Consider the following 21261-nt stretch of genomic DNA (forward strand, 5'->3'; position numbering starts at 1 on the left):
GGTAGAGAGGGAGAAAGACAGAGAGAGACATCTGCAGCCCTGCTTCACCACTCGTGAAGCTTTCCCCCTGCAGGTGGGGACCAGAGTCTTGAACCTGGGTCCTTGTGCGCTGTAGTGTGTATGCTTAACCAGGTATGCTACCACCTGGCCCCCAATATTATTTTTCACATGCTTTTTGGTTTTGTTTAAATTATGAAGCATAGCAATTTATGAGTATTTGTTTTCCTCTTTGCTGTTTAATGGAGTGTTTGTTGTTTTCCTGCTCCTAGAAAGTAGAGAGAATCCTAGAGCCCATGAGGTAGCTCACTTGGGAGGGTGCCTGCTCTGCTGTGTGCTTGACCCACATTTAAACCCCTAGTGCACTCCACATAGGAGTAGCTTCAGTGCTGTTATGTCCTCTCCTACGCCACCTTACCCCCACCCTCAAAAAAAGAAAAAAGCAAAGTCAGTCTGGAGCAGTAAAGCCCCACAAAAGAAGGAGGAGGAGGAGAAAAAGAAGAAAGAAAGAAAGAAAGAAAGAAAGAAAGAAAGAAAGAAAGAAAGAAAGAAAGAAAGAAAGAAGAAGGAAAGAAAGAGAAAAGAAAAAATAGAATCTAAGGAAGACTTTTTAAAAAATTTATTTATTTCCCTTTTGTTGCCCTTGTTTAACATTGTTGTGGTTATTGATGTCGTTGTTGTTGGGACAGGACAGAAACAAATGGAGAGAGGAGGGGAAGACGGGGAGAGAAAGACAGACACCTGCAGACCTGCTTCACCGCTTGTGAAGCGACTCCCCTGCAGGTGGGGAGCCGGGGGCTCGAACTGGGATCCTTACGCCGGTCCTTGTGCTTTGTGCCACATGCGCTTAACCTGCTGCGCCACCGCCGACTCCCCTCTAAGGAAGACTTTTAATTGCAATTACTTATTGCTATCTGTTACGGCAGTAAATGTTGCCCTTTATCTGGGCCTAATCCTGTTCCTGACTGTTATTGCTCAAATAATTAATTCATTTCTAAACTGAAGATCATCTTTGTGTGTGTGTGGGGGGAGAGGGGAGGGGCGGAGAAGCCTTGTTAGGATGAGGACTCAAATAAAAAATTAAACCTGGGGGGCTGGTTGGTGGCACACTTGGTTGAGCACACATGTCACAATGTGCAGGGACCCAGGTTCAAGCCCCTGGTCCCCACCTGTAACTTGTTGGCTAAAAAAACATTAAAATACAAAATGGAACAAATTGTTAAATAATCGGCAACCTAAAGGCAAGAATATAACAGCTGAGATTTGGGGTCTGCATTTTTAAAAAAGTCTAGTATATCTATTCTGGGCATATTCCAAGAGGTCCATGACTTTACTGATTTTTGCCAAAGACAGCATTCTTGAAAGTACCCACTTGTCTTTCTCCTTACTGCTGATTGAATTCCTTTTTGTCGCCTTCCCAGGACACAAGAATAGTTGGTTGGGTGTGTGAGTAGGTTGGAGCTGTTTATAGCTTTAAATAATGTTACTAGTAAATGAATCATAGGGTCAAGTGAACCTTGGCCCAGGAACTCCATTTAAATCATTTACTGGTTTGATATAGCAGGAACATTCTTGCAGTGATTTGACATATGACTTTAGAAGGGAAATTCATCTAGGGCTTCAGTACAGTTAAATGAGACATTCATTTAGTTTACTTTTGAATCATTAGGGTTCAAAAATGTGCCTAAATGGTAGTACTGGTGAAAATTTAGCATAAGAATTCATTTGAATTTGAGTAGTATAGGGACTGGAAACTAAGAGGGTCAAACTTCAGTGAATTAGAGAACTTTATGATATGGTAGCTTGGACTTGGTTTTCTTCTTTTTTATTATCATTATTATTTATTGGATAGAGACAGCCAGAAATTAAGAGGGAAGGGAGGAAATAGAGAGACACCTGCAGCACTGCTTCACCACTTAGAAAGCTTTCTCCCTGCAGGTGGGTACCTGGGGCTCAAACCCAAGTCATTGCACATTGCAACATGTGCACTGAACCAGGTGCACCAACACCCAGCCCCTGGACTCTTGTTTCTTTCTTTCTTTCTTTCATTAGAGAGAGATGGGGGAGAGAGAGATACAAAGAAAGACAGAGACACTAGAGCACTCCTTAACTCTGGCTTTTTATTGGTGCTGGGGATTGAACCTGACACCTCAGAGCATCAATCATGAGAGGTTTTTTTTTTATAACCATTATGTTATTTCCCCAGCCCCACTCTTACCCCCAATTTTAGGCCCTATTTCCACCATCATGTTCCAGGACCCCAAAGCCCCACCAGTCTCCTTCCTTCCCTTCCTGTCCCAGAGTCCTTTGCTTTGGTGCAATACACTAAATACAATCCAAGTTTCATTTTGTGTTCTTCATTTATGTCTTGTTTTTCTGTCTCAATTCATGTGAGTGTTCTTTGTAAGCATTTGGTTTGAGGAAATATGCATTTTACATGTATATTTTACATGGATGTTTAGATCATGATTGTTTTGACAGCTAGGTCTCAGGCTCCAAACTAGTTAGAGCAAGAACCATTTTTTACTATGTGGTTTGAAACCCACTTTCAGCTGATTCAGTTTTTTAAAGCTGTTTTCTTTTTAAATATGCATATAATTTTATTTTATGGGGAATAAATAAATCTAGGACTTGTTACATATGTACACAGCCACAGAACTGCATCCTTGCCGCCCCAATTCATTTTTCAAATAAACTATTCTGTTGTCACACTGGAAAATTAGTCAGATCTTTGTTCTGTGAAGATGAATTGGGTAGACTACCCAGACTGGCAGTGGCAAGAAGATACTTTTTCAGTGTGTGTTAAAGTAATTGGAGCTATATGTTTGACCCATAGAAAGTTGTTGAAATAGGGAAGAGGAAGATGTGTTGACAGATTAGGTATAGAGTTAAGTAGAATTTTAGGTTTTTATAAATGTCTCAGTATTTGAGTATTTAATTTCTATGCAGTTTTTAAAAATTTTATTAGTGATTTAATATTGGTTTACAAAATTGCAAGATAACAGATGTATAACTCCACACCATTCCCACCATCAGAGTTCTTTGTCCCCATTCCCTCTATTGGAAATAGCAGTGGTTCTCCCGAGGTCACCAGTATGGGTTAACTGTTATTTCTACAACTGTCTATTTGTCTATCTGTTTGCCCATTTTTTTTTTCTTTGGTCTAGCCTTTTCTTCCTCTCTAAGTCATACCTACACACCTATTATTACTTCTGAGTGTCTTGTTTTCTCCTTTTCTTTCTTCAGGGACCTGATGGAATTGGGTTTTAGAGGCCTTTGGTGATCTTCCCTTAACATTTCTCCCCTTCTGGGAGTATAGGCCAGAAGTCTTTTTGGGGTGCAGAAAGTATGCAGGTTTTATTCCCCCTGTCATTACTGGGGCTTCACCACTCCACTATGACTTTTTTTTTTCCTTTTTGTTCTCACATAGAGGCAAAAAGAGATTGAAAGAGACTATAGTACTGAAGCTTCCTTCAGTGTGGTGGGGTCCGAGCTTGAACTTGGATCACACACATGGCAAAGCAACATACTATCCAAGTGAGTGCTTGTGACAGCCCTGTATGCACAAATTGAATATTATGGTAGACTGTGGTATACAGTGATTTGTCTTTGTCTTAACAGATTATTGCTTTATTATAATAATTATTATTTTTAACATAGAGACAAAGAGATAACAAAGGAGAGACAGCAGCACCAAAGCTTCCTTCAATACGTTATGGGCCAGACTCTAACCTGGGTCATACAAATGGCAAAGCAGTGCACTATCCAAGTGAGCTATTCTGATGACCCTAGATTATTTATTTATTTATTTATTTTTCAGAACCTGCTCACTCTGCCAGGTACATAACTAGCAGCTTTTATTTATTTTTTAAAATTTATTTTTATTGGGGAATTAATATTTTACATTCAACAGTAAGTACAATAGTTTATACATACATAACATTCCCCAGATTCCCATATAACAGTACAACCCCCACTAGGTCCTCTGAATCCTTCTTGGACCCCAGAGTCTTTTACTTTGGTGCTATACGCCAATTCCATTTCAGGTTCTACTTGTGTTTGTTTGATTTTTTCTGATCTTGTTTTTCAACCCAAGATTATTATTTTTTATATGGTTTCTGGGGAAGAAACACATGGCCTCATGCATGCGGGTGTATTCAGTACAGCTGAGTCACCACCCCTGCTACCAAGGTTTTTGCTGGTGCTTGGTGCCTACACAGTGAATCCACTGCCTGTTGGCCTTTTTTTTTTCTTTCCCTTGAAAAACTTTTTGGGTAGAGACAAAGATACTGAGAGAAAAGGAGAGGACATGAAGGGGGGAGAGAAAAAGAGAGGGAGAGGGAGAGAGGGAGAGAGAGGGAGAGAGGGAGAGAGAGAGAGAGCGAGCGCCTTGCAACACTGCTTCACCTCAGAAGAAGATTCCCCCTTGCAAGTGGGAACTAGAGGCTTGAACTAAGATCCCCGAGCATGGTGATGTGTGTGCTCAGTTGGGTATGCCACTGCCCAGCCCCAAGTTTCTGTTTTGTTTTGTTTTCTAAGGGAGATAAACCAAAAGAACCACTTCACCATCCTTGCAATTCCACTTATTTTGCCTTTGTTGCTCTCTCATATGGTATTGTGGATCAAACCCAGAGCCTCACACATGTAACCTCACACACTACCATTAACTACCTTCCTAGCCCCAATTATTTTTTTCAGTTGTCTGTGAGGCTTCACTTCTCTTAAGCCAAGTATTTTCAGGTAGGAAGAGCAAGAGAGGAGGGAAAGGCACCATAGCACCAAAACTGCCCCCAGTGCAGTCTTGAGCCTGGGTCATAGACATTGTCGGGCAGTACCCCTGATCTGATGCTGTGGTCTATTTACATAATCGTTGTTTTGCCTGAGACCCACCCTGCCTGCAATGTATTGGTTAATCCCACTGGGTAGAACCTTTGCAACAGCTGCTGTGGAAGCTTTCTACCTTCGAGCTCTTTTCTCCACCCCCTCTCCTAGCCATTTCCTTTTCCCACTTGCCACTTCCGGTTAAAGATATACATAAAGGCGTTGTCTCTGATCAATAAAGGCATTGCATTGTGTTCCTGGTCCGCCACAAGTTCCTGGTTCCTCTCCCATGTCACTGAGTAAGCAGCAGCCCAGGTTGGCTCTGGTCGAGTTCTCTCCAATCCAGAGAGCACATGCCTGGGAAGAAACACCCGCAAAGCTAGCCTGGCAGACAGACGGGAGGTGCTGTATCAAGGTGAACTATGTTGGGGGTGGAGGTGGGCTTCACAAATAGTGAAGGAAGTGCTGAAGTTTCTCTCTTTCCCTCTCTGTCTCCCTCTCCCCTCTTAATTCCTCTTTGTCCTATCAAATAATAGAAAAGAAAAGAAAGGAAAAGAAAAAATGGCTATTGGGAGTGATGGGTTCACAGTACAGGTAATGATATATATGAATAAAAGAAAAGAAATATTCCCCTGCAATCTCATCACCGAGAGATAGTGTAGATAGTAGTCATTCTAGACCTTCCCATCATCTTTGTCAAAATCTAGTTAGGTGATACATGCTATTTGATAACTTTAGCTTTTCCCATGTAATGATACATATGAATATCTAGCTGATCTTCTCTTCCCCCTTCTCTTTTCTTTTCTCCCTCCCCCCATTTTTGAATTGTTACAGGGTTATAGCTGGGGCCTAGTGCCAGCATAATAAATCCACCACTCCTGATGGCTGTTATTTTATTTTATTTTATTTTACTTAATTTTATTTCTGTCTGTTTTATTTGACAGGACAGAGAGAAATTGAGAGGGGAGGGGAAGAGAGAGAGACAGAAAGATAGACATCTGCAGACTTCTTCACTACTCTTGAAGCCACCCCTCTAACCCCCTCCCGTAGAGTGTGTGTGGATCAGGGGAGTTGGCCTCTAATCAAGGTCCTGGAGCATGAGAAAATGTACGCTTAACTGCTTAACCAAGTGTACCACCATCTGACCTCTCTTTCCTTTTCTTTCCCTTCTTCCTTCTTTCTCTCTCCCTCTCCTCACTTCTAGTTTATTGTAGTACAGAGATTGAGACGTTCTACCATCAGAATTTAGCTTACTTCTAACTTTTGCTGCAGTAGCATCTATATTTATCTGTTTCACTTTTTAAAATTTTATTTATTGACAAGAAATATTACAAGACCATAGAAGAGAGGTACAGTTTCACACAGTTCCTACCACCAGAACTCTGTATCCCAAACCCTCCCCTGATAGCTTTCCTATTCTTTATCCCGCTGGGAGTATGGACTCAGGGTCATTATGGAATGTTGAAGTGGAAGGTCTGGCTTCTGTAGTTGCTTCCCAGCTGAACATGGGCATTGACAGGTCGATCCATACTCCCAGCCTCTTAGTGGGGTAGGGATCTGGGGAGATGGCGCTCCAGGACACATTGGTGGGGTCATCTGTCCCGCAAAGTCTGGTTGGCATCATGGTAGCATCTGGAACCTGGTGGCTGAAAAAGAGTTAAGATATAAAACTGAACAAATTGTTGACTAATCATGAACCTAAAGACAAGAATATTGCAAATGAAGATTTGGGGTCTCCGTTTTGGAAGAAGCTAGTAGGTCTATTTTAGGTATATTCCAAGGGGCCCTTGACCCTACTAGTTTTTGCCTGAGCTTGACATCTAACTTGACATGTAGGTCATCTAAGTTATTGTCTGGGGAGATGGTTTCATAGTTGGAAAAAGGACTAGAAAGCTGGATCAGGGCAGAGAGTAGCTCCCAAATATGGGGAAAGTATATAAATATTGTTAACTGTAAACTCCATTGATTTGATCTGTTTCACTTTTTTATTTAATTATATCTTGAGGTTAAATTCCTAGGGGTGGGTAACTTTGTAAAGAATTTGTACATTTTTTGTATATATAGTATACATATGTTTATAAGATTTTTAAAAAATTTCTTTATTGGGGGATTAATGTTTTTCAGTTGACAGTAAATACAGTAGTTTGTACATGCATAACAGTTCCGAGTTTTCTACATAATACAGCTCCCACTAGGTCCTCTGCCATCATGTTCCAGGACCTGAACTGTCCCCCCCCCCCCCCCGCCACCCCAGAGTCTTTTACTCTGGTGCAGTACAACCAACTCTAGTCCAAGTTCTGTTTAGTGTTTTCTCTTCTGATCTTGTTTTTCAACTTCTGCCTATGAGTGAGATCATCCCATAGTCATCTTTCTGTTTCTGATTTATCTCATTTAACATGATATTTTCAAGCTCCATCCAAGATGGGCTGAAATTGGTGAAATCACCTTTTTAAATAGCTGAGTAATATTCCATTGTGTTTGTATACCACAAATATATATATATATATATACATACATCTTTTGGATGGTTATGTTTGGCTCCTCAGGATATTTCCATCCCCAGGAGATGAATTGCAGGGTCATAGGGTAGGTCCATTTCTAGCCTTGTGAGAGTTCTCCAGAGTGCTTTCCACAGGGATTGGACCAATTTGCATTCCCGCCAGCAGTGCAGGAGGGTTCCTTTGTCCCCACAGCCTCTCCACATTTATAAGACTTTATTTAACAAAGTACAACAGCATGTCTTCAAAAATGCACAAGTCTAGAGTTCACAGATCATAGAATTTCAAGCATCAAATGCACATATGTAATATCACACATATTACCAGAGCCTCAGAAGACGCCCTCTCAATGTTGTCACAGTCCCCACTAGTCTAACTTACAAATTATAAATTAAAAAGTCATAGGTTGGTGCTGCCAGTTGCAACTTCAAAGGTGTATTAGTCTTTGCCCCTCTTTCTCTTTTTTAAAAATGAACATATCAACCATATTGCTTCTTTTTTTAAAAAATATTTTTTATTTATTATTTATTCCCTTTTCTTGCCCTCGTTGTTTTATTGTTGTAGTTATGATTGATGTCGTTGTTGTTGGATAGGACAGAGAGAAATGGAGAGAGGAGGGGAAGACAGAGAGGAGGAGAGAAAGACACCTGCAGACCTGCTTCACCGCTTGTGAAGCGATTCCCCTGCAGGTGGGGAGCCGGGGGCTCGAACCGGGATCCTTCAGCCCGTCCTTGTGCTTTGCGCCACCTGTGCCCAACCCACTGCGCTACCGCGGACTCCCCATATTGCTTTTTATAACTATTAAGTGGCTGTAAATTATCCCATATGCAGCTCTGCGTATCACTTGCTTTTCCATAGACATCTGTATGTTTCCAGCTTATATTTTTAACAAAAATGTTAATTTGAGTATGTTTTGCTTGCATTTTCAGAAGCACACATATGCACATAAGCGCTCCTTAGAGATAGATATACCTGAGAATGAAGTTACTGGTCATGGGCTATACTTGTGTGATATATGTCAAACAAGTTTCTCCACCATATATTGATATGTATAAGTGTTTTGGTTGCTCCAAGAATTATACCTTTTAAGACTTTTAATGCATATAGTAAAATAGTTTTCAAGAAAGACTATTCCAGTGTTCAATTTCTCTTCTAATTGCTTTATATTTTTGCATTGAAATGTGACATTTTTTATTTAGTTGCAGAACCAGGAAGAGCCTATACAGCATGAACAAGTCATAGCTGATGCTCCTCCACCTTACAGCAGCATCTCTGCAGAGACTGCAGGTAGGTCATGGGGCCCGATACTACTGAGGTCATTTGAAATGCACCTATAGTTTTTGATGTCTGTTTATATTAGTTTTACCTTCAATTTTCATTACTATTGCCATTGCTACTGTTACTACTGCTAGCTGTAGTGCAAAGGTAAGGTGAAAAATAAAATGAAATAAATAAAATTAAAAATTCATGCTACTTCCCTAAAAAACAAAGAATGATCCAATTTCACTATGGCTTTTTGAATGATCCATATGACTTTTGGGTATGTTTCTTTATTCTGTTCCAACAGACTTTTTTTTTTTTATTGGGGGAGGGGGTTAATGATTCATAGCACAGTTATCTACATGTGGCTACAATTTTCCAGATCCACATAACAGATTTCTGCAAAATATTCTAAGCCCCCTCAACTTAGGACCTCCAAACCCCTCCCTCCCAGCAATTTTGCCAGCCCATGGCAACTAAATTCAACTAAATTTAGGCGACTAAATTCTTAATGAAAAAAATCTAGACATTTTTCAACTCTTTCAGTATATTCCTCATTGTATAAATATATTCCATAGCTTAAAACTCCTTAATTTACTTTTAGTTTTACCTTCTATGCTTGATTATCCTTTTTATTTTTACATATATCTGTAGAAGAGGTGGGGGAGAAGAAAAAGCTCAGTAGATGAGGATTTTGAGCTACTAGTTTCCCGATAGCCAGCTCTGCTTTAATTGCTGAAATCCTTGGAGGTGGGGAGCCAGGGGTTTGAACCGGGATCCTTGCACTTTGTACTATGTGTGCTTAACCCGGTGCACCACTGCCTGGCTCTCAAGAGGTGGTATTAGTTGATATTTTTGCCTAATTCTCTTAATTATAGAGGTTTTAGTGGTTTACTATTACCATTAAGCCTATCCTAGGTTTTTTGTTTTTTTTCAATATTGTTTATTATGTCTATTTATTGATTGGATAGAGATAGCCACAAATTGAGAGGAAGAAGGAGATAGGTAGGAGAGAGACACTTGTAGCACTGCTTCACCACTTGTGAGGCTTTCCTCCTACAGGTAGGAATTAGGGGCTTGACTCTGGGTCCTTGCACATTGCAACATATGCGCTCAACCAGGTGTGCCATCACCCAGCCCCTCTAGGTTTTTCATGGAGATTTGTGAATAGTTAAGGAAGTTTCCTTTCATTCCTAGTATGCTAAGTGTTTTTATTTTTAGAGTGTTGAATTTTATCAAATGCTTTTACTGCCCATGGCAAAAAGTACTTAATACTGATACACAATGGCTTTAGCACGTATCATGGAAAATAATACATGATGAAAACAATGTGAAAGACTTAGAGAACAAGGACAGATCTATGAAAAATCAATTTTAATTTTCATTAAAATTTGATTTTTATATTTGTAAGTGGTATAAATCTACAGCGTACACACACAAAGTGTTTTCAGTTTAAATGTTTTCCTTATGGTATTACTAATATCAATGCCATTTGTGGACCTGCTGCATTAATAGTGGAAAACAAGCATTCAAAAGCACTTGGAAGGGAATGCCAACTGAGTGTGGAATTTTAATAATTGCAGAATAAATGATGAAAGAATCATCTTCAGTCCTCTTACTTGTCTGCCAATGTCTTTTGATGCAATTATATGTACTATTGAGAAATAGAGGTAGCTATTTTAGTTGACCAGATGAGAATGGAATTCTGCCTTTGCTTCAGTTCTGCTAATCATCAAATAATTGCGACTTCCTTTTTATACAGCAGTATATTTTGACTACAAAGACGAGTCTGGGTATCCAAAACCTCCATCTTATAATGTGGCAACAACTCTGCCCAGTTATGATGAAGCTGAGAGAACCAAGGCTGAAGCTACTATCCCTTTGGTTCCTGGAAGAGTAAGTGCAATTTACTGTGTTACATGGTGACTTCTTTATGGGAATTAAGTTCTTTTCATTTTGACTTTTGATTTGTTACTTATGATTGCAGAGACCAGCAAAATTTTAAAGACAGGTGCATTTTCTTTTGAGACAATAAACTGTCATCTCTTCCTGGAAATAATGAAGTAAAAGATACAAAAGAATAGAAAACCACTAAGTCAGGCTAACTCACTTTTCCTGTGTCTTCACTGTAATCACCACTTCCTCAAGTCTCCTGAGATGGCCAAAACATATTGGAACAGGAACTGATTTGGGATACAACTCTGGATTGAGGAGATAGCATAGTGATTATGCAAAAAGACTTTCATGCCTAAGGCATTAAAGGACCCTGATTTAATCCCTAGCACCACCATACACCAGAACTGTGTAGTGCTCTGATTAAAACAATAATAAAAAGCAAAGGAACAAACAAAAAATAATATCTTTACTTTGAATGACCTTATTTTTTATTTTTAGTTTTGGGGATTAAATCCAGAACCTTTTACATATGTAAGGCATAGGCCCTGCCACTGATTCTACACTCTTAATATTTTAGTACTAGGGACAGCTATGCAGAGAAATAAGAGCAACGTCATGGAATTAAATCTATAAAAAGTTCCTATCAAGATAAGCGCTGTGTCACCAGCAATCCAGATCATGCCATCTGTTGGGGCCTAGTGAATTTTGATCTCATCTGACCTAATGCTGAGTCTATGAATGGTGTGATATAAAGTTTTAGGAGCACTTTGATTCTTGATGTCAGACCTCAAACTCATCTAGATATGGTTTAATAAATAATTAATCCATGGTAAAGTTGATGTTGGTAGGGCCTAGGGCCCAGGGCCCATGTATAGGGGAAATGGGGAGCAGGATTTAGTCCCCCAGGATGACTATGGTTGTGCCTCTAGACCACAGTTCTAGCACAAAGCTAGATTGTAAGGTAAGAACTGAAGTTTAGGGCCTGGGCTGGTGGCACACTCAATACAGTGCACATGTTACCATGTGCAAGGACTCAGGTTCAAACCCGTAGTCCTGCTGAGGAGGAGATTTCATGAGCAGTGGAGTGGCGATACTAGTGTCTCTTTTTCTCTTCCTTTCTATTTCTCTGTTTCTGAGTGTTTGGGGGACTATGGAGTGCTAGGAAGGAAAATAAAATGGCCACCAGGTGTGATGGAATGGTTTGCAAGCACCAAGCCCCAGCAGTAACCCTAGTGGCAAAAAGGAAAAAAAACCTGAGGTCCAGGAGGTGGTGGCACAGTGGAGAAAGCATTGGATTCTCAACCATGAGTTGCCGAGTTCAATCCCCAGCAGCACATGTATCAGAGTGATATCTGGTTCTTACTCTGTCTCCTCCTATCTTTCTCATGAATAAATATAAATACATTCTTTAAAAAAAAGAAAAGGAAGAAAACCTAATTTAGTCTGGGCTATGTGATGTCATAGCTTCCAAAGATTCTAACTTTACAGTAGGTGGTTGCTTATAACACTATATATATGTGGGAGGAGAATGTTAAGTCAGAAAAGGAAGCTGGCACTTTCCCTTTATCTCATTTTCAGAAGAATGACTGTTAAGTTTGGTATGGATTTTTTAGCCCCTGTTCTGTGTAGAGCAAGTTTTGGTTGGCCACCACATGGGAGTGAGCATCTGCACTAGTTTTCATGAACAGTAAAGTGGGACAAGAATGTCTCTTGACTCTCTTTCTGCTCCCCACTCCCCCAACCCCCCCACCCCGGTCTGAAATTGGGCTACAGGACTGTATGTGGGGGAAGAGGGGAAAGAGTCTTCTAGGAGAGGTGGAATGTAATTTTTGACTTGGATTATAAAATAAAAAATTCCTTTCATTTAGAAAACTGAAGATAGAAGACTTATTTTATCTCTAATTGTCTTATTTATAAGACTATTAAAATTTAATTCATACTGGGCCCTAGTGCTCTTAGTGCTTTTAATTCAAATTTCATTCATTTACCTTTGATTTACAACATTTAATAGTGTAGAGAGTAAAACTTCACACCTCTATATATGTTTCACCCACTCACCACCAAAGTCTTAATGCCATCACACAATAAAATTGATATCCGATACTCAGTCCTCCTACCTCTTTTCCTCTCCACTTCTAATAATCACCATATTTTTCAGAGTATGTCATTTTTGTGTGTTTTGCTTGTTTGCTTTGATTATTGTGCACTGTTGAGTGAAGTAACCACATGTGAGTGAAACCATTCAGTAATTATCTTTTGCTTTCTGACTTAGAATAATCATCTCAAGTTCTATCCATCTTGTCTCAAAAGGCAAAATTTCATCTTTTAAAATTCTGCAGTAGCATTCTATTGAATATGGTTATCCACATCTTATTTACCTAGTCAGGTCATCCATTGAGAGACACTAAGGTTGATTCATGTTTTGGCTGGATAATACTGCTATAAGTTAGGGGTGTGTATAAATTCAAGTTCTCATATTCTTCAGATAAATAGCAGGAAGTGGTATTGCTGGATTGCATGGTATTTCTACTGTTAGTTTTCAAGGAATTGTCATACTGTTTTTCACCAGTAGTGTACAAGAGTTCCTTTTTCTCCATACTCTTGCCAACACTTGCTGCTTCCAGTCTTTTTAAGTTCAAGATGATGTCTCACTGTAGTTTTGATTTGCATTCTCTGATGATAAGTAATATTGTAAACAGTCAGTTTTGAATTGAACCAAAACAATACATAGTCTCCTTGATACTCACTAATGTCCCTTCCTCAACTTCTTACTGTCTTTCCTTTTCCTGGAAAGAGAAAATTTTATTGATTTACCTTTCTTTTTTTTAGGATGATGATTTTGTGGGTCGAGATGATTTTGATGATGCGGACCAGCTGAGGATAGGAAACGATGGAATTTTCATGTTAACTTTTTTCAGTAAGTATATGTGTGTGTGTGTGTGTGTGTGTGTATATATATATATATATATATATATATATATATATATATATATATATATATATCCATCCTTTAGATTAAGGTTGACTTTGAAGTAAAACAACTATTTGAGCTAACATTTTATATATTGTATATATTTGATGCCTTTTATTGAAATGTTTGTAAGTTAGTATATTTTTATTTTAATATATTTTATTTTTGCCTCCCATTTCTATGAACATCTATGGAAAATATAGCAGTTATGGGGGTAGAGATTTTCTACGTAGTGAACTAAGCATCTTTCAGGTCTTCAGGGCCACTTGGCATTTACTTCTATTCCTTCCACTTCTTCACTACTGGGAAGTTTCTTCCCTGCAGGTTGGGATTGAACCTGAGTCCTTGTGCATGGTAACATGTGACTGAACCACCACCTGCTCCTACTCTTAAACTGACCTGTAGAATGAAAATTAAATCTCATTGATGATTTTTTCCCCACAAAGTACAATTTTTTTTTGTTGTTGTTATCTAGTTTATTCCATCATCTATCCCCAGAGAAAACAGTAAAAGGGAAGAAACAAATATAATTTTTTTGTCAATATATTCTGGTTTAGTTATGTGATATTTATTAACTGTATCTTGAAAAGTTTTCCCTCATATTTGCCCATATAAGGAGGCACAACCTCTAAGATTTGTTTTTTCATTCAGGGTTATCGATAGGGCTTGGTGCGGGTACTATGGATCCACTGTTCCTTACCATTTTTCATTTTTATTGAACGACAGAAATTGAGAGGGAGAGAGACAGAGAAACACCTACAGACCTGCTTCACTGCTTGTGAAGCGACCTCCCTGCAGATGGGGAGCTGGAAACTTGAATTGGGATTCTTACATGGGTCCTTGGACTTTGTACTATGTACAGTTAACCCAGGGAGCCACCACCTGGCTCCCAGATATTCAGCTGGTAATTGTGGCTAGTATTTACTAGAACTTTACTAAGCACGTTGCAGATGTTATCTTCTTAGAATATCCTTTTGAATCAGACATTATTATTAACCTTAGTTTACAGATAGAAAACTTCAAAGAGAGAAGTCTTAAAACATGTATGGATACAAACTGTGTAAGTGCATGAAGCAGGAATTGTAGTTGACTCCAAAGCCTATATATTTCAGGAAGATGCCGTCCTCCTATAACAGCAGTGAATCTCAAAAGTAAAAGAAGAGAAATATTCCAGGTGATGCTTCCAAAAAAACCAAAACAAAACAATAATAATATCTGATTTTATGTCCCTTTTAGATGTTCAGTTCATGAAGGCAAAATACTGTCTTCCTTATGACAAATACTGTCATTCAGTGGAGTGTCTACAAAAATGGAGGTTAAACTGAAAAATGGTTTTCCATACTTCATAGTATGTTTCAAACATAAATCAACATAACAGTAGACAATCATTTGATTTATAAATTTTAAAGATACCTGTGCCTTTGACACATGCATAGAACATAGTCATCCCTGGGGTCTTTTGTAGGAAAGGACACATATGGATCATATGTACTCACCTAAACCTATTTAGATACTGAGCAAGGAGGATTACTATCAAGTTCTGGGATATGACCGAGATGGGGGAGGAGATACAGTACCTTTAACAGTAACAGCCGCAAAAGGCATAAGAGTTAGATTTTCTGAGAGTTTCTAATTGAATCTATTGAAGACATTTCACACTAAACTGTTGAAAACAGGACTGAGGTGGCTCATCTAGCAGAGTACATTGATTACCAAGTGCACAAGAACTTTTTGAGTTCCTGTCACATGGGAGCTCTGCTTGGGGGGGTTACTTCATGGGCAGTGGAGTGGCATGATGGCCCTTGTTCTATCTCAACACCCTCTCACTATATTAATACATATATATACACACACACACACACACATATATATATATACGCACATATATATATATATATATATATATATATGACAGCATAATGATGTCCCTTGTTCTCTGTCTTCTCCCAAAAATATAATATATAAATATGTATTAGAGATTTTATAAAATTAATTTATACATTAATATAAAAACACACTTTTTAAAGTTGGTAAATAGAATATGATTGACAGGTGTGACAACAGAAAAAATAAATAATTTATTGAAATACATAATATTTATTTTTAAATTTTTTTATTTATAAAAAGGAAACACTGACAAAAACCATAGGATAAGAGGGGTACAACTCCACACAATTCCCACCACCAGATCTTGGTATCCCATCCCCTCCCCTGATAGCTTTCCTATTCTTTATTCCTCTGGGAGTATGGACCCAAGGTCATTGTGGGATGCAGAAGGTTGAAGGTCTGGCTTCTGTAATTGCTTCCCCGCTCAATATGGGCATTGACTAGTCGATCCATACTCCTAGCCTGCCTCTCTCTTTCCATAGTGGGGTGGGGCTCTGAGGAATCGGAGCTCCAGGAAACATTGGTGGGTTGTCTATCCAGGGAAGTCTGGTTGGCATCATGCTAGCATCTGAAACCTGGTGGCTGAACAGAGAGTTAACATACAAAGCCAAACAAGTTGTTGACTAATCATGAACCTAAAGGCTGGAATAGTGCACATGAAGAGTTGGGAGGGGGGGTTCTCCATTTTGTAGATAGCTAGTAGGCATATTTCAGTTATATTCCAAAGGGCCTGTGGTTATACTAGGTTTTTGTTTTCTTTTGTTTCCTGATCCTGAAATCTGATATGCATGTGGATCCAAGTTATTGTCTGGCGAGATAATGTCATGGCTGGCAGAAGGAACAGAAAGCTGCATCAGGGAAGAGAGTAGCTCTCTAATATGGGAAAGGGGTATAAATATTGTTGACTCTAAACCCCATCGATTTGATTTGGTCTGGGGCCCATATTCAGCTTAGGAGCCTATGTGACCTCTGTATCCCTGTAGATCGGAGGTCACATTCTGTGGTCACGGGTAGGAACATTCCAAGATGCCCGAATATTGACCCATTTTCCTCAGGTGTAGCATAGAGTATGTTGTCCATCTTCCCTTCAGAGGATGGGACATTCTCTACCATTGTTGATCCAAGTTGAGGGCAAGGTCCTATGGGGGGCTCGCAGAGGGGTCTATTTTGTTTTACCTGAAAGAGATGACTGGTAACAATGGAGAGAGGGATTTATTTGAGGTCTAGGCCCATCAAGTCTGTTTGGGAATCTCAGGACTCCCCAATTAGGGCACCAGCTGATGGGGTGGCCTGATAGTGACTAAAGAGTCATCATTAAAGTATGCCAGTCTCTTGCCCTTATTCAGCTTTTGTAGTCCTTGTTTTGATAAGGTTAGTTTTGGAGTGAGTGAGAGAACTGTAATAGGAAGTAGGTGAGGAAGATATCTAAGTCCAATTAGATACTATTTCCTTAGGAACTTTATACTGACCAACTGCAGACTACTGTGTACTTTTGCTTTCAGGTATATATTTTGCCATAATTTATGGATACATGTGAACATATGCTCCATCTCACGGGACCTGGCCTATATCTAGGTTTTGAGACTTTGTTAGGAAGTGACTTGCCTGAAATGGAATTAGAGAATACTATGAAAGGAAAGGTCTCACCGGAGTAATGAGGCTGAAGGGTTATTCCAAGCCTAAAGTGTCTGGACACAGTCTGAAGTGAAGCATGCTGAAGTGGTACTTGTTGTGTTGATTAGGTTGGGATCTGTGGATGCAATATTATTTGGTATAAATTGAGAGAAGCATGCAGGAAAGTGAACCCCACCCTAAAGGTTCCAGAACTGGGGGAAATATAGGCTCTATAGAGGAAATGGGAGGTTCCTGCTGTATTAGGGTTAAGAAAACAATAGATAGTTATTGCTATAATCACAGTATTTGGTAATTGGGTTAACTTTGAAAAATTTCTTTGTTAGGATTTGCTGTATCATACACAACATCACCATAATTTATGTCCTTTGACATTATTTGTGTATAGCTGTGCTACTGATTGCTTCTGTTCTCCCTGGTCTAGGCTTTTAAGAGAGTCAACATATCAAAGACTCAGCTTATGTATTAAAAAGATTCGATCTCTGCTTTAAAAAGTTTGAGACATACAATCAATTTTCCCTTCTCATATTAATTAAATAGTGGTTTATACGACTAAAAATTAATAGGAGTGTACATAAACACCATTTCCCACCACCAAAAGACTGTGTTCTACCCTACCCCCCCTCCCTCCACCGCCCAGGGAAGCTGAATATCCACCCTCACCCTCACACCAGGGTTTTTACTTTGGTGCCCTATTCCAAATTTAGTCAAGTCTTGATTTTAGTTTCCCTTTCTGTTCTTCTTTTTCAACTTCTGTTGATGAGTGGGATCATCTCATACTCATCTTTATCTTTCTGACTTAGCTCACATAATATAATTCCTTCTAGCTCCATCCACGATGGGTCAGAGAAGGTGGGTTCATTGTTATTAATAGCTGCATAGTATTCCATTGTGTATATATACCATAGCTTCTAGCTCCATCCACAATGGGTCAGAGAAGGTGGGTTCATTGTTATTAATAGCTGCATAGTATTCCATTGTGTATATATACCATAGCTTTCTCAGCCACTCATCGGTTGTTGGATACCTGGGTTGCTTCCAGGTTTAAGCTATTACGAATTGTGCTGCTATGAACATAGGTGTACAAACATCTTTTTGGTTGGGTGTTATGGAGTCCTTGGAGTATATTCCCAGGAAAGGAATTACTGGGTCATATGGAAGGTCCATGTCTAGCCTTGTGAGAGTTCTCCAGACTACTCTCCAGAGAGGCTGGACCAATTTACATTCTCAACAGTAGTGCAAAAGGGTTCCTCTATCCCCACAGCCTTTTCAGCATTTGTTTCTGCTGTCCTTTTTGATGTACGCCATTGTCACAGGGGTGAGGTGGTATCTCAATGTTGTCTTTATTTGCATTTCTCTGACAATCAGCCACCTGGAACAATTTTTCATGTGTTTGTTAGCTCTTTGGATCTCTTTTGTAGTGTTCTGTTCATATCCTCTGCCCATTTTTGGATGGAGTCATTTGCTTTTTTGTTGCTAAGTTTGCTGAGCTCTTTGTATATTTTGGTTAATAGTGTCTTATCTGATGTATGGCATGAGACGATCTTCTCCCATTCTGTGAGGGGTCTCCTTGTTTGTGTGATAGTTTCTTTGGCTGTGCAGAAGCTTTTCAATTTGATGTAGTCCCATTGATTTGTTTCTGCTTTAGTCTTCCTTGCAATTGGTTTTGTATCATCAAATATGTCCTTGAGGTTTAGATGGGAAAGTATTCCACCAATGTTTTCCTCTTAAGTATTTGATAGTTTCTGGTCTAACATTCCTGTCCTGGTCTACTTGGAGTTGATTTTTGTTTCTGGTGAGATAAAGTGCTTCAGTTTCATTCTTCTGAATGTTTCAACCCAGTTTTCCCAGCACCATTTATTGAAGAGAGCCTCCTTTCTCCATTTAATACTTTGGGCCCCCTTATCAAAGATTAGATGCCCATAGGTGTGGGGGTTTAGTTCTGGGCTTTCAATTTTGTTCCACTTGTCTGTGTGCCTATTTTTGTTCTAGTACCAGGCTGTTTTGATGATGGCCTTATAATATAGTTTGAGATCTGGGAGTGTGATGCCTCCATTTCTGTTTCTTTTCCTCAAGATTGTTTTGGTGATTCTAGGTGTTTTCTGGTTCCAGATTGTTGGGTAGTATGCCAGCTCCCCCTGGCTTCTGCTTAACCAAGCACCAGTATGCCTCTATAGGGATTGGGTTTGATCCCATTCAAAGCGGTCTATTTACATAAATCACTTTTACATTTACATAAAGCACCACACTCCCTCCAGGGCATTAGTGGTTTAGTGGTAGAATTCTTGCCTGCTCCGCCCCCTCTCCTTGTCACACCCTGATCCTCTCCTTATCATACCCTGATTTTCACCAGTCACTTTTCTCTCCACCCTCTCTATGTCACATCCTGTTTCCACCCTACTTGGCAAGTATATATAAAGACAGCATTGTGAGTTTTAGGGTACTTGAGTTTTAGCTTAGCTCGGCTTAGATTGTGTTGCATCCTGCATGAATAAAGAGATACTGCCTACAGCTCAACCATGAGTACCTGGTCATCTCTTACCCGCCCGTGAAGCCAGCCCGGCGAAAACAACATAGCCCGGCGAAAACAACACCAGATAAATGATTGCACTTTATGTTCTATTCTCTTGAAGCTTAGTGGAACTTTGATGGGTATTGCGTTAAATTTGTATATGGCTCTGGGGACATTCACTTTGATGATATTTATTCTTCCAATCCATGAGCTTGGGATGTCTTTTCATTTCTTGGTGTCATTTTCTATTTCCTTGAATAGTGAGTGACTCATAGTTTTCAGTATACAAGTCTTTTACTTCTTTGGTTAGCTTTATTCCTAGGTATTTTATTGATTTTGCTTCAACAGTGAATGGGAGTGACTTCTGGATATCTTCTTCTTCAGATTTAGTGTTTGCATAAAGAAATGCCACTGATTTTTGTACATTGATTTTGTAGCCTGACACCTTGCTATATTGCCTAATAATTTCAAGTAGATTTCTGCTAGATTCTTTAGGTTTTTCTATGTATACTATCATATCATCTGCAAATAGTGAGAGCTTGACTTCTTCCCTTCCTATCTGTATTCCTTTGATTTCTTTCTCTTGCCTGATTGTAATGGCAAGAACTTCCAATACTATATTGAAGAGTAGTGGTGATAATGGACAGCCCTGTCTAGTCCCCGATCTAAAGGGGAGTGAGTGCTTTTAGCTTCTGACCATTGAGTGTGATGTTGGCTGTAGGTTTGTTGTATATGGACTCCACTATCTTGAGGAATTTCCCATCTATTCCCATTTTTTGTAGTGTTTTGAGCATGAATGGGTGTTGGATTTTGTCAAGGGCTTTCTCTGCATCTATTGAGATAATCATGTAGTTTTTGGTTTTGCTTTTATTGATGTGGTGAATGGCATTGACTGACTTACATATGTTGAACCAGCCTTGCATTCCTGAAATAAATCTCACTTGGTCTTGATGAACAATTTTTTTGATATATTGCTGTATCTGGCTGGCTGCCGGCACTCTCGTGAGGTGGGGTCCAGCTGGAAGGCAAAACTGACTGGCTCTCTCTTGCTCGTTCAAGGGACAACGCGAAGACAGACAAAAGACACCGGGGAGAATGGAGGAACTCTTAAATCTCGTTTATTGGCAGGTGGACATAGTTTAAATAGAAAACCAAACAAAGGACATTATTCAAATCTGTCAAAAATTACAGGTTTCTTAAAGGTCAGCTTGCCTCTATAGTAGGGGGCTGGTATGACAGGAATTGATGAGATACAAGACAGTTATTCTCCATGACGCAAGCAACTTAATTATCCAAAGGTATTTGAGAGAAGCATAGGGGTTAAGCATAGGGGTGAGACAGAGAGAAGATGGATATCAAAGGCCATATAGTTTGGAATTTCTCTTGTCTGGGGTCTGAGGTGTATGATGGAGTGTGTGATAAGGTGTGTTCTCCTCTGTGATCAGAAGGTGAGGTGAACTTTGAGTAAATGAACCTTAATTTAGGCAGCCATGTGGCCTGCGGTTAATGGAGAGAGGTAGTGAGGTTTCTGTGGGCTTGAGAGTCAAGAAGGGAAGAACTAATTCTGAGAGACGGTTTTTCCCCTTTGCTCACCTTGGCAAGAGAGACTCACAAGGGGGTATTTTCTCAGACCTCCATCCAAGGATTGGGGGAGTTCTCCCTAAGCTCTATCAAGCTTACACATATCCAAACATTTGGCCAAGATCTTGTTTAATATTTTGGCATCTATGTTCATCAGAGATACTGGTCTGTGGTTTTCCTTTTTTGCTGTGACCCTATCTGCTTTT

General features: G+C 39.4%; 1 protein-coding gene across 1 annotated transcript in view; it reads left to right on the forward strand.

Moving 5' to 3' along the window:
- The window catches only part of NDFIP1 (Nedd4 family interacting protein 1), a 58541-nt gene that overhangs the window by 14062 nt on the left and 23218 nt on the right, over nt 1-21261 (forward strand). Inside the window, exons 2-4 of the mRNA XM_007518993.3 lie at nt 8516-8603; nt 10342-10472; nt 13302-13389. Coding sequence (XP_007519055.1) covers nt 8516-8603; nt 10342-10472; nt 13302-13389 — 307 coding nt within the window. The remainder of the gene's footprint in view (nt 1-8515; nt 8604-10341; nt 10473-13301; nt 13390-21261) is intronic.

The sequence above is a fragment of the Erinaceus europaeus genome, chromosome 2, assembly GCF_950295315.1.
Source record: "Erinaceus europaeus chromosome 2, mEriEur2.1, whole genome shotgun sequence".
Classification (NCBI taxonomy): domain Eukaryota; kingdom Metazoa; phylum Chordata; class Mammalia; order Eulipotyphla; family Erinaceidae; genus Erinaceus; species Erinaceus europaeus.